The sequence below is a fragment of the Arachis duranensis genome, chromosome 3 (assembly GCF_000817695.3).
Source record: "Arachis duranensis cultivar V14167 chromosome 3, aradu.V14167.gnm2.J7QH, whole genome shotgun sequence".
NCBI classification, from domain to species: domain Eukaryota; kingdom Viridiplantae; phylum Streptophyta; class Magnoliopsida; order Fabales; family Fabaceae; genus Arachis; species Arachis duranensis.
This window is the reverse complement of record NC_029774.3, coordinates 133,178,492-133,193,132: the sequence shown is the minus strand read 5'-3', so window position 1 is coordinate 133,193,132 and position 14,641 is coordinate 133,178,492. Positions and strand designations below refer to the sequence as shown.

General features: G+C 36.3%; 2 protein-coding genes across 2 annotated transcripts in view; one reads left to right on the top strand and one right to left on the bottom strand.

Moving 5' to 3' along the window:
• The window catches only part of LOC107481985 (serine/threonine protein phosphatase 2A 59 kDa regulatory subunit B' eta isoform), an 83,706-nt gene that overhangs the window by 47,086 nt on the left and 21,979 nt on the right, over positions 1-14,641 (top strand). The gene's annotated exons all lie outside the window — the stretch shown is intronic.
• LOC107481983 (F-box protein SKIP14) lies at positions 1,476-5,240 on the bottom strand. Its single transcript, XM_016102341.3, has 2 exons — positions 3,482-5,240; positions 1,476-2,669 (listed from the first exon to the last, which is right to left on the bottom strand). Exons 1-2 carry the CDS (start codon positions 4,388-4,390, stop codon positions 2,139-2,141), a joined length of 1,440 nt encoding a protein of 479 aa, XP_015957827.1. The 5' UTR covers positions 4,391-5,240; the 3' UTR covers positions 1,476-2,138.

The following is a 14,641-nucleotide window of genomic DNA, read 5'->3' as shown; positions in this document are numbered from 1 at the left end:
AATGTTTAAGAAAATTAATGGCCTCATTTTTATAGAGAGGCTTAAGAAAATTATCGATTGATCACAGTATTTCAATTGATTGAAAAACTATGACCAATTGATTGATTTATGCGAAAATCATGCTGCCTTGTAATTTTCAATCGATTGTTTTGTGATAAACTGTAATCCAATCGATTGAGTTATAATTCAATCAATTGTTTTGATAATCCAATCGATTGGTTTTCAAGGAAACACGATTTCACGGCCTGGACGAACGTGACATGATCAAATATAAACTTTTAATTCATTGGAATGGTCAAAAGCTTTATTACGATCAATGGAAGATTTAATTTGTTATTATTTTTTATTGTTAATAAACATAATAGTTGATTCATAAAATAATAATTTATAAAAAATAATTTTTATAATTAAATAAAATATATAAGATTAATTTGTAATTAAAATTATAAAAGAACTATTTAACAATTATTAAAAGAACTTAAAAAATATGTTTTGTTATGGGACCATTTAGTGGTCCAAACTTTCTGGGAACACCGAATCCTTTGCCTTGTGACATTCCTCCAAACCACGTAACAGTTTTCTTTGTAACATAGAATTACCTATTTTATGCACTCGAGTTTTAAAAAAATGGATCGTACTGAAATATACTTGTTTGATTATTTTAAAAAAAAAAAAACAAAGCAAAAGTAGTTGTCAAGTAAGAACCCAAAAACAATAACCTAATCGTTATTCTTTTAAAGAATTTTATCATGTCATTCAATGATCACTCAATCAACTTCATATGTAATTCATATATTCATATGATTTTTTAAGTAATAAATTTAAAATTTTTTATTTTGACCAATGTGATAACTATTAATTGTGTATAAAACTCTTTTAGATACATGAAAATTAAAATCAAATATAAATATTTGTTATTTATATATAAAATTATTCATTAATATAAACAGTCACATTATAAAGAGAATTTAATGATATTGTTTAATTCATATAACTAACCTCACCTAACAATTACAATTAAAATTTGTAGTTGTATATAAAACTATAATACACTTTTTAACTTAAAAATTAAAAACATAAACTAACTACAAAAAATATCTTCATCAATATTTTAAAAAACAACCATTACTTTTCAAAATTAAAAACATTAGCATATATTTTTTTTATTTACTAAATACAAAATAAAATTCTTATATTTTTCAAAAATACAAATACCCGTTTGAGATGAATAACACTTTCTACGTTTTCAACTGTTTCATTAGTTACTTCTATGGTTCTACCCCAAACTACGGGGAGAACACCAGAGGGGTACCCGGCCCCCCGGGGGGTTAACCATTGTCCATATTTTCATATTCAAACACTTGAATGGCAACAAGTCCTGAACAAAATACAACTTAAATGGCAATATGTCCTACACCTAGTGCAATGGGCAAGAGGAAAATTAAATATGCAAAAGAAAAGAAAAATGGCGAGAATTAAATCAAGTAGATAATAGCATTAAACTTTTAAGCTCAAGTCCATCATAACAGAATTTCAACAGATACAATCAAAGAAACAACATGAGCGTCGATTTAGAGACATTCTATATAATACCCCTTTCCTTATTTTTCTCTTCTTCAAGGACGACAAGAAAGGAAAAAAAACATTGTACATATACAACACAATATGGTAAGAGTGAATTATTAGTAGATGAATACACCTAATGAGGACGTAACCAGAAATCTGAGGATCGGATCAGCTCAAATTAGTCGTGCATCAAAGCAAATGTTAGTCTGAAGGTCATCTGAACAGACAAGGTTGCATCATAGAACACATTCACAGTTCTCCGGATGCAAACTCCATACTGCCACTTCAACTACCCGTTGTAATTATGAAGCAGTTGATCGTCAACAAAGGTAATTGATTTGATTCCTCCAGCAGTTGCAGAAACACCCATGACCTCATTTCTTATTTCTTCTCTACAACAGGAAAATCCCCACACTCACTTCAATCTGAGACCAAATAGTTAAGAGTGGCATACAACCCAACAGGACCCAACATTTCATATGACCTTATACTACTTTGTTCCTCATAAGAACCTGCAATAAGAGATACTCAGACAAACCTGCACAAGATACTATTCTGTAATGACACAAGACCTAACTGTGCTCATGGGGAACAACTGACTCAGTTGGGCCAACACTTCTATCTGGCCTTTCTGAACATTTGATTAGCAGCTTGGAACAAGAGGAGCAAAGTAGTTCCAGACAAAATGTTTCTTCATACTCGCTGTCATTGATGCAATGGCCACACTGACTACACCGGGCTATGCATAAAGTGCATGCCCTACACTCTGGGGCATGCCCCACTGCTTGACAGCCCTCTGCAGGACAATCATATACCAGCCTTAAATTCTGGCATCTTGGACAAACTTCAATATCTATGTCTCGGTCATCATCACAAGACAGGTATAAGTTGCCCCTGCGGTAAAAGTGAGGTTTGCGTGGATGCTGCAGCACCTGGCTATCAGTGCCCATCAAGAGCTTCAGTTCTTCAAAATGGTTTTGTGTAACACCATAAAGGCCACCTATGTGTAAATGTTTCACCCCTTGTGTTCCCATAGCCTTGAAAGCTTTTAAAGTACTCACTATACCTTCAATACTGAGTCTTGTGCATCCAGGAACACTCAACTGCATAGTTTAAATGGAATATTACTAGGTTGCTTGACAAAAAGCTTTTGAAGAACATTAAATTTTGCTTGATCTCAGCTTTTTATGGCGCACACAGATCAAGATAATAATAAACAACCGTCATGGATTATCAACTAGAGCAACACAAAATAACTGATATATGAAACTTGCACAATATTGCAAAATCTCAACCTATGTTAAGGTGCCATGATCTGTCAAATGTATAAGCATCATGTAACCTGAATGCATCTAGAATGCAAACAATTGAACGTAAAAAACTTAATAACTGAACAATTAATTTGTCTTATTACATGCCTTCCCCTCAAATTGGGGGATTTATTTCACACCAACCCCAAAAAAGTATAATACCTTTTCTCTAAGAATATGAATGGATACATATAACAATAAAACTTTACCACTATTAATTCTATAAACCAGAGATGTAAAATAGGACACAGGTATATAATAACTTTTAAGAAAGACCAAGTATTTGCCACCCTTATACACCTCCATTAAAATATCATTGCTGCAACCTAGACCGAGATCTTGAACAACCCTGACTTCAGTAATAGAAGACAAAAGATGGAAATTCAGGAAATAAAAACAGCTAACATGATGCAGAATGTTCATAACATACCAACTCAAAAGATGTTTAGACAAAGTGCTTCACAAATTAACCACTCAATAAAATATTAATCAACAGCATCAGCATATCCAGATTAACTACATATAAATCCACATATATACGGGACATAATATCTAAAATACATTTAATTTGAAATCAACAATATACCATTTCGGAGCATGCTCACCTTAGTTAACTTGGGATTGGCTTCAAGAACACGCCTCAGACCATCATCAGTAATCCTAGTGCACTCCACTAGGCTCAAGCACTGAAGATTACCCTGAGCTCTATCAGATAGTTGCATAAGAACATCATCAGTAATCCTCTCATTTAAAGGTTGGTCTATGTGTATCCTTCTCCACAAAAGTGGATCGCCTCGAACTGTAGAACGCAGAGATTTGCATACTCTTTCAACAACAAGAAGATCAGACAATCCTAGATAGCCAAGACAAAAACTCATAGCTGGATGAGGAGAAAGTTCATCGGCACCAAAAAAGTTCCCATCATCCATGTGTGTGTCACCACCAGACCAGCTAGGAATGCCCACATCTTCATAATCAGATCCAAAACCCAACTTGTCATCCATACTACAATCAGATCCAGAAGCAAAATTGCAGGATGGAGCTCCAACTCTCAAAGAGCACTCACCGAATCCACTCGGCTCTAACGTGTGAAACCACATAGCATTGTTGCAAAGAAATTCCAACTCAGCATACATCTGGAAACGGTTGCCTTCCCGAAGTTCCTCCATCCGGTAACCACCATTATCAACCTCCAAATCCTGAAGCCACCCCTTGATAGCAGTAAATGTGGTGCTGATGTCCATTCCAAAGGGATCCGAGGGCAAAAGATCAAGAATGTCCTTGGAGACAGAATCTTGAGCGTTACCCATATCACACCTCTCTCTCCCATAATCAAAGCAATTATCAGCATCATGCCATGATGCATTCCCAAAACCATCACCACCACCTGCACCCTTACCCTTCTCCTGAATACCTTCCACCCGGTACCCATTCCCAATCCTCATGGGCGCAACCAAATTATCCTCAGACAGACCACCCGGAAAAATTGGTCGATGCGAGAAATTCAACGCCATCTCAGATACCTATATATCTATATACACACCCCCGTCAACCCAATCAATCAGCCTAACCCTAATTTTTTCCCTTTTGGGGGGGCTTCTACCTAAAACAACAATTTTTTGGGGAATTTTTTCTTAATTCTCTTGATGAGAATGATACAGGGAGGAAAAAAAAACAAAAGAGTAGGAAAAAATGTAGGAGGAGGGGTAAAAGAAAAAGAAAAGGTCGTGGAATAGATCTAACAAGAAAACCCTCGATTTCGGATGGCAAACTAAAACAACGCACCAAAAACTTCACAGAGTTTCTTGCGAATAACCCAACAACAATAATAATGATAATATATAAGAACAGCTGGAAAATGGAATCAAAGCAGGAAAAATAGGATCAAATTTATGCACAGAACAGAGAGACAGAAGGAAAGGAGGCAAAAGTAAAAATAAACAAAATTTCTACTCTATTTTTTTTTCTTTTTCTTTTTTGTTTTTCCGTAAACCCGATAGTCGTGATGATTCAGGATACAAGGGACTCAGATAGGAGAACAGAATAAAAGAATAATACCGTGCGAGAAGGAAAAAAAAAGGAACAAAAAAAAGTCGAATGCAGATAGATTTTACCAGAGAAACCCTAATTTGAGTAGACGAATAGGGGAACAACTAACGGCGAAACGAAGGGTAAAAAGGAAGGTGCTTTGGAGAGAACGGAAGAAGGATGATAGGGATTCGGAGGAGAAAGGAAGAAGAAAAAGGGGTAAAATCGGAGGGAATTGCGTTCTGGTTGGGTTTTATTGTTTGTTTTCCCTCTGGGGTGGGGTGCCGATGCCGATCGAGTTCGCGCAAACAAAGAGAGAGAGAGAAAGATAGAAGCCAAAATGGAAAAATATATTAACCGGAAAAGATTAATAATAAAATAATAAAATAAATCCACAATAAAGGAGAGTGAGTAAAGATAATAATTAATTAATTAAAAGTGTTTTGTTATTTTTGGGGGAAAGAAGGGTAGCGGTGAAATTGTCGAATAGGAAGAGAGGGGGAAGAGAGGAGCGTGGAGAGAGTGACACGTGGCAAATGTGATTGGTTTCGCATAACACAGTTTCTTGGGGGTTACCATGTGGCGCTACACTTCGTCAAATTCTGGCTATCCTATGTGTTAGTCTATCCTACCTTCGCGCTTTTCTTTTATCTCCCTACCTTTCGTTCTAATCTCTTTTTTTTTTAAGTTTAAAATAAAATTTAAAAATTAAATTAAATTAAATATTAACTACATAAACTTCGGCATCTCATCTCCTCCGGATGTAGTAGAGTTGGATTCAATTAGAAATTTAGAATTGAACTAGAATTTAAAATTTTATTGAGTTTACATATTTAAATTCAATTTTAAATTAATTTAAAATAAACCAGTTAAATCTAATTGCTGCCAAGTATAATTAGTATGTATATATAATTTTATATAAAAAATAATAAAATTTTATTTTAAAAATTAAACTTTATAAATATTATATAAAATTTATAATAAAATAAAGTATTTTAAAAAATACTAATATAAAAATTATTAATAAAATATAAAAAAAATATTTTATTTTATTTAAATATATATTTTAGTTATAAAAGATAGATTACGTCTAATCAAAATGTGGGTCGAACTCCATCTAAAAATTGCATGGGATAGAGATTAAAGATAATAAATTCTAAACACGTTTTTTACGAAAATTAATTTTGTTATAGTGAAATACAATCATGTGATGATAATATTTCCCGTGTAAGGAAACGAGAATTCAAACCTGCCAATTTCTTCTAAAATATAAAATAACGTCATTTAACAACAAATCGGATCATATAACTTCTTTTATAGTCGCCAAAAAATATATATAATTTCTTTTATAAAAATTAAAAAAAATAAAACTATACCCTTCGATTCTTTTCTTAATGATTAAAAAAAAAGGTGAAATCGGACCTTCTGATATTTTATTTAAAAAACAAAAAAATTAAAAAAGATTAAATGGCATCCGATTTTTTTTTAAACAGTTTTATGTTTTTAAAAAATTACAAAAAATAACAACATTTTTTAATTTCACACATGTTGAGTTAAAATTTTTTAGACTTTTTTTTAAGGGATAAGAACGGTTCGAGAGTTACTTGAAATTGGGTTGGTTTTGCGTCTAAACGTGAGATTTAGATTCCTTTTTGGACACCATCCGACTTCTAAGAACGTCGAAGTGTCACTGTCCGAGTTTCTCGTGAGAAGGTGGGGGTTGTACCTGCAATGGATTCCGATTCTTAAGTTAGCATGGATTTTAGCAGGGTGTCAGGATATTTATATTTGTTGAGCCAATAACTACCGTTGGAGCAGTTCCACTTTTATTGGTGGATAACTATCCTCTTTTATTTAGGGTTGTTGATATCTCCCTTCTAGAAGCAGATGATAGATAATAGGAATTGGTTATGACTTGGGTATGGAAGGAAGGATTGCGCTCTGCCCGACTTCCATAAGGTCAGACAAGTCTAGTTATGTTGGGCTTTCCTCATTTGGACCTGACTTATGGATTAGACCAGAGTATGAACAGTACCACTTGCGTGAAATCGAGTTTTATGTAGGTCGATTTCAATCAAAAAGAAGTTTGATAAGTGTTTTCGGGCTGGTTCATCACGTCGGTTCATTTACCTTTTGGTAGGTCGGAAACCCGACGTGATTTTTTGAATGCCAGTCATTACGTCTTTTCGTACTCCTTGCCACATGTTCTACGGTTACTTTGATAATTGTGCATGTCATAAATGAGCGAGTAATTTTACCATTTTGTCCCTTGGGTCTTATAAATACCCAACCCTTCCTCTCTTTCTTCTTTTTCGTCTTTCCAGACGGTTTTATTGCTTCCTTTTTGTTTCAAAACTTCTTTCTTCGAATCCCATTTTTCAATTTCTTCGCCTTGAAATACTTGTTCGTATTTGCTCTGAGAAGTTTGGATTGTCCGTGTTTTTGCTGTTTGCAGGCGTATCTTTTCTTTTCTGTTCAGGTTGATCTCTGTTTTTTTCTTCATTTCTTGCATTTTCTTGTTTTTGGCTTTGAAACAGTAGTGGCTTTTTCTTTATATATCTTGATTCCCAAATTCTTTTTAAAGAATTTTTGTTCTGTTTTTTGCGCATTACCATTGTTTTTCCTTGTGTTGGATTTTGCTATGTAACTATGTTGCTCTTAAATGGCGCTACTTTTTGTTTCTTGGAAACAACGCCATTTCCATTTTTTCAAATGTGTTTTCTTCAAAATGTGTTGGTTGTTGTTGCATTTTTCAAATTTTGCTTTCTGTTTTGTTGTGGGTCCGACCTCTCTTACTTTTTACTGACTTGTAGTAATGCTTTTCCCTTAATGTAGGTATAGCTTCTTTATGTCTCGTTAAATTGTCTTGAGAATGTTGTCCAAAGTCCTTGAGGATTTATTAAATTGGGTAGATATTTTTGTCCTTTTCGTCGTTCCTGTAGTTGACAATGAGTACGCAGAGACTTTTTGTAAACACTATAGACTTTGTGAATCCCAAGATAATGAGGAGGGGTATAAAATAGTGGTTCCTGACCCTAAAAACCGAATTTGCTTTCACCGACTTGATAACTCGAAAGTTCATTTCATGTTCATGTATTACTACTTTTTTGCCCGACTTGGGGTTACCTTTCCTTTTTCCGACTTCAAAACTGATATCCTTACAATTTGTAAAGTTGCTCCTTCCCAACTTCATCCGAATTCATGGGACTTCATGAAAGTTTACTTGTTCCAGCTTACCAAACTTTTAACCTCCAATAAGTAGCAGTGGGTCTTTTTCTGAGCTATTCAAGGTCAACAAATTTTTTCTATTTCTGATGAATCCTTTCACGACTTTAGGAACCTTTATTTTAAGGTCTAAGCTGTTGAGGGTGCCCGACCTTTCTTCTTGATGAGAATAACAACCCTTTTGTTTAGCTTATATTGGGTAGAAGCCTCTCCTATTGCTAAGTATAATTTGGTAGATTTGGACGAGGTGGAGGAGGATGCAGTTAAGTTTTTGCGAGAAGCTTGGGGACGGATTCCAAATCTCGATACGAAGAAGTTCCTTCTTGGAAAACCGAGTTATGTCCATACCGAATTAGATGGTTTAAATTGCCCTTATTAAATTGATTCTGCTTATCCTGAGTTGTTTTCGCCTGACTTTTCTCTGATTTTCTTTTTGTAGAAAAAATGACTAGTGGTTCAAAGGCTTACTAGATGGTTCAGCGGGCTAAGAAGAGCAATAAAGCCTGGACTATTCAATTATAAGACTCGGGCAAGTTGGACACTCCTTTTCCTTCCAAGTCGGACTCTGGTACCTCTTTGTTGGGTAAGTCTGTATTCGATCTTCCAAAAGCAAAAGACCTCGGATTCTACGAGTGTTTATGATATAGGTTTCAACGAGCTGGATTATTGTGATAGGTACGTCCTTCCTCATAGCTTCATAGCTATGGATAATGCTTCTATCAGAAATAACCTTCAAGTCATCATCGAAGGTGGTATTCAGATGGTTGGGGTTTGCTCTGCTTTATTGAAGGAGCTGGATAAAACCCCACTTGATGCTACCTGACAATCTTTGGACGAGTTACAGTCCGAGGTAACATCCTTGAGGGAGTCTAAGAAAGAGCTAGAGGGAGAAAATGAGGTTCTTTAGTCCAACCTCTCTAAAGCTCGGGAAAGGGTTAAGGAGGCCGAGGCTGCTTATGCTATGTCTAAAGGCCTAAAGATGAAAGCTGAACAGAGCTATACCCGAGTTTATGAGAATAATTTGGACTTAAAGGTTGAGGTGAACTGGCTAAAGGACCAATATGCTGAGTTGGAGGAGTCGGTTTCAAGTTATTACTTCTGAGGTGGACTTTTCTACCCTTAACTTTGACATGGTTGTGGTTAATGGGGAGATTGTTCGACCTCCACAAGAAGGAGACATCCCAAAGTCTGACTTGAAGACCTCGGGTGGACCGTCTAGGGAGACTTCCCAACCTTAAAAAGACGTTACTCCTGTTCATCTCGAAGAGAAGCCTCCGACTTCTTCACCTCAACCCGAAGACGATGCCGGTGCAGCCTCTGAGTCCCAAAACCCTTTGCTCGGTGATGATTAATGCCCCGACTTGTGGGTCTTGAACAATATTCATTTTTGTAATAGCTGTAGTATTTTGAATACTTGAAGTTTGATATGTTTAAGAACACTTTGTTGTTTTTTTGGATTGTTGACCTCTTTTTGAGGATTTTAAATAACAACTCTTAGCTTTGCATGGATGTTTTTTCTCGCAAATGTCACTATAAATTTCTTCTAAGACTTCTTCAGTTCGAGAGGTCAGGATGCATTTTAATAAGGGTGTGGATATCCCTCTTCTATAAAGGATATTATGCACCAATGTGTAGTTTTGTGCCTCCTTTATGAGTCTACTAGCTTCCTTTTGTTCCTTAGGTTGGATATCAAATTTTAAGTATTCGATAATTAGAGTCGTCCAGCCTAGGTTTAAGATGGAGAATGTTAATTTATATGACCTTCCTTTTTTCGAGCTTGTGTCTTCCCTTATTACTGATGGTTCCTAGAGGGTCTATTAGATAACGCTTTTGTTATCTCCCCTTGGCTTAGTGCTCGCCAATTTAGAGAGGGCGTCAACTCGGCTGTTAATTTCACAAGATATGTGTTGGACTTTTGTTTCTGGAAATTGTCCGAGTTATTCCAATGTCTTCTCTAGATACCTCTTCATGTTGGGATCTTTTGCCTGATAATCTCCATTAATTTGAGAAGTTACTATTGGGAATCTAAGCACTGTGAGCTTTTTTGGCTCTGACTTCTTTGGCGAGTTTTAAGCCAGCAATCACGACTTCATACTCGACTTGATTGTTAAAGGCTGGGAACTCAAATTTCAAGGAGAGCTCTATTCAAGTCCCTTCTTCGTTTTTTAAGATGATTCCTGCCCCACTTCCTACTTTGTTAGAGGATCCATCCACATATAAGTTCCAACTCAAGGGGCTTCCATTGTTTCCTCTTGTGTATTTGGAAGTCGGCAAGATATTGGGACTTAATTGTCATCCAAATTTCATATTTTAGGTCAAACTCAGACAACTCTATTGCTGATTGCAGTATCCGTCGTGCTATGTCCGTCTTTTGAAGGATATGCTTCATAGGTTGGTTAGTTCGGACCTTGATGGTGTGAGCATGAAAGTAAGGTCGGGGTCTTCTAGATGCTAGAATTAAGATGTAACCGAACCTCTCAATCTTTTGATAGTTTATTTATGCTCCTTGTAAGACTTTACTAGTGAAGTAGATTGGTTGTTGTCCTACTTCATCTTCTCGTATGAGGGCGGAGGTTATGGCTTTGTCGGCAACTGCTAGGTATAGTACGAGCACTTCTCCTTCCTTAGGTCGGGTAAGGATGGGTGGCTAGCTTAGAAAACTTTTGAAGTCTTGAAAGGCCTTTTTGCATTTCTAAGTCAATTCAAATTGACATCATTTCTTAAGTAATGAGAATAGAGGTAAGGATTTCAATGTCAACCCTGCCAAGAATCTGGATAATGCCGCCAGCCTGCCATTTAATTGTTGGACTTCTTTTAAGCAAGTCGGGATTGCTTTACACTTTTTTGGGTTAGCTTCGATGCCTCTTTGTGTGATCATGAAGCCTAAGAATTTTTTAATTTTTACCGCAAAGATGCATTTTGTGTGATTTAGTCTCATCCTGTGTTCTCTTATCGTGTTGAATACTTGTGAGAGGTCGGAAAGGATATTAACTTCTTCCCTGGTCTTAACGAGCATGTTGTCCATGTATACTTTCATCAGCTTTCCAAGGCGGGATGAGAACACTTTATTCATTAGCCTTTGGTAAGTAGCTCCAGCATTTTTTAACCCAAATGGCATTACTATATAACAATAGTTAGCCCTTAGAGTTATAAATGATGTTTTCTCCTGGTCCGACTTGTATATCAAAATTTGGTTGTATGCCGAATAGGCATCCATAAAGGAAAGGTACCTGTATCCCGAAGATGAGTCTACCAGTGTATCAATGCTAGGGAGTGGTATGGATCTTTTGGGCAAGCTTTATTAAGGTCGGTGTAGTCGACACACATTCTCCATTTTCCATTTTGTTTCTTCACTAGCACGACATTAGCCAACCAACAAGGTCTGGACCTGCTCTTCAACGACTTGTGTTCTCTCAGGTCCGAGCTTTTGTCGTCTTTGTTGCACAGGTCGGGATCAAGGGTAAACGGCAAGTTTGTGATTCATGAGGCCGAGATCTATCCTTGGCATGTCGGAATCCGTCCAAGCAAAGAGATCAGAGTTATTTTGGAGGAGTTTAACTTAATCAACTTTTAACTCTTTATTTAAGTTGGCTTCGATATTTGTGGGTTTTTCAACATGGTCTCCGATCTGTACTTGCTCTATCCTTCCTTTGGGCTGTGGTCTCAGCTCTTCTTTTATTCGGATACCTCCGAGCTCAATTGTGTTTACTTGTTTTTCCTTTGTACTTTCTCGTAGGTTTAAACTTTCATTGTAGCACTTCCTTGCTAATTTATGATCTTTCATTACTGTGGCTATTCCCTCAGAAGTTGGAAATTTCATACAAAAATGTGGGGTGGCTTCAAGTCGATTTAAAGTTGTTCGACCTATTAAAGCATTGTATGCTGAAGCTACATCGACCACTATATAATCAATGCTCAAGGTTCGAGATCTCATTCCTTTTCCAAAGGTAGTGTATAATGAAATGAAGCAAAGAGATCGGATGGGAGTCTCCCAATCTGAAGAGTGTATTGAGATACACTTTTAGTTCTTTTTCTTCGAGACACAATTTTTCGAAGGCGGGTTTGAATAAGATGTCGGCTGAGCTTTTCTGATCCACCAAAGTCCTATGGAGGTAGGCATTGCCAAGTATCATTATGATTACACTAGTTCATCATGTCCCAACATTATACCTTGAGCGTCTTCTTTTGAGAAGGAGATGGTGGGTAAGTTAGGAATTTCATTTTCATCCCCAACTTGATAGACTTTTTTAGATGTCTTTTTCGAGATGACTTGGTTATTCCGCCTCCCGCAAATCCTCTAGCTATCATGTGGATATGCTGGTCCAAAGTTGGGTCTGACTGATCTCGTCCACTTGCCTCTTCATTTTCTCGCTTTCTTTTCTCGTGATCGTCAGACCTTTAGTAAGTATTTTTCTAATTGACCTTCTCTAGCTAGTTTTTCAATTACATTTTTTAGGTCGTAACAATGATTTGTAGAGTGCTCATATAGCTTATGATACCCACGATATTCTATCCGACTACCACCTTTTTTGTTTTTAATTAGACGAGGAGGTGGTGGTTTCTTAGTGTGGTAGATTTTTCTATATACATCAATAAGAGAGACTCTTAAGGGAGTGTAGTTGTGGTACTTTCGGGTTTTTTAAGTTGTAGCCGTCTTTTTTCTTTGTCTGTTTCTCCTTTTCCCGAGCTTGGTAGGGATTGTTTGGTCTAGGAGCAGGCTCTCGTAATCGGGTATTCTCTTCCATGTTGATGTATTTTTCAGCTTGCTCCTGTACTTCATTCAAAGAGGTCGGGTGTCGCTTTGAGATAAATTGGGAGAAAGGTTCTTCCTTGAGACCATTGACTAGTCCTATTATCACTATTTCAGTAGGTAGATTTTGGATCTCTAAACAAGTTTTGTTAAACCTCTTCATGTAGTCCCAGAAGGTTTTGCCTACTTCTTGCTTAACTCCTAAGAGGCTTGGTATATGCTTCACCTTATCCTTTTGGATGGAGAAGCAAGCAAGGGTTTTTTTGCGAGATCATCAAAACATGTGACCGACCTGGGTGATAGATTATTGAACCACTTCGTTGCCGACTTAGTGAAAGTTGTTGGAAAAGCTTTGCAACAAGTTGAATATGAGGCGTCAGCTAGATACATCCGACTTTTGAAGTTGCTTAGATGGTGTCCCCGATCGGTTGTTCCACCATAGAGGCTCATGTCTAGACTTTTAAAGTTTTTAGGGACTTTAGCCCGCATGATCTTTTCGATAAAGGGATCTTCTCTGTAGAAAGGGGTTTCTTCTCGGTCTATACGGTGATTTCAATTTCTAAGGTCGGTCTCGAGCTTTAAGAGCTTTTCTTCTAACTCTCTTCGTCGCTTGACTTCTCTTCTCAGATCTTTCTTAGCTTCTCTTTGCCTTTCTATCTCCTATTTGAGTTGTTCTACAGACCTTGGTGTCCATGAACTAATCCCATAAGCTCGACTGGATGGATTTGATCATCTTTTGGATGGTGTATTTCTAAGTTGACTCTTCTATGAAGGGGGTTTCCTGTTGTTCCCTCTCCGGAATTTTCAAGGGTCCTGTTTTGAGGGGGAGGTACCACATTTGCTTAGTTGTCATTGTTTTCATCAAGGTGTTCTGGCTCTGATTCAGAGGCCGTGTTTTCGTCCCGATTGTTTTCCATCTTGGGGTGTAGACTTCTAGGTTTCTGCCAACAGCACCAATGTTCCGAGAGTTATTTGAAACTGAATTGCTTTTGGGCTTGGACGTGAGGTCCAGACTCCCTTTAAGACAGCATCCGACTTCCACGAGCGTCGAAATGCCGCCGTCCGAGTTCCTTATAAGGAGGTGGAGGTTGGTACCTGTAAGGGATTTCGATACTTAAGTTAACATGCGTTTTAGCAAGTTTATAGTAGATTGGATCTTAAGTATATCTGAAGGATATCAGAATATTTATAGTTATTGAGCCAATAATTACTGTTGAAGCAATTTTACTTTTATTGGTGGATAATTATCTTTTTTTGGGATTATTGAGATTTTCCTTCTAAAAACATGCGAAAAATAATAAGAATTGATTATGACTTGAGTATGGAAGGATCGCACTCTATCTGACTTCCATAAAGTCGAATAAGTTTAATTATGTTGAGTTTTCTCATTTTAGACTTACTTATAAATTAAACCAGAATATGAACAGAAATTGTGCATAACTTTTTTGACATGTAACTGTATAACGAATTTAAATTTGATTCTTTAATAATAAATGTAGTTGAATATGGATTTTATGACTTTAGTTTTTATGTGGCTGCTATCCTGCTAACGTGCAACTATAGTTGTTAGATAGAATACTTGACTCTCACATTTACTGTTTCAATGTAAACTTATGTTTATACAGAAATTAAATATTATATATCCGCTAAAAATTAATCAATAAATTAATTATTATGTATTTATATATAAATATATATAATTTATTTTATTTTATTTTTAATATATATTTTAATTTAATATATATTCGATAATTTGATACAT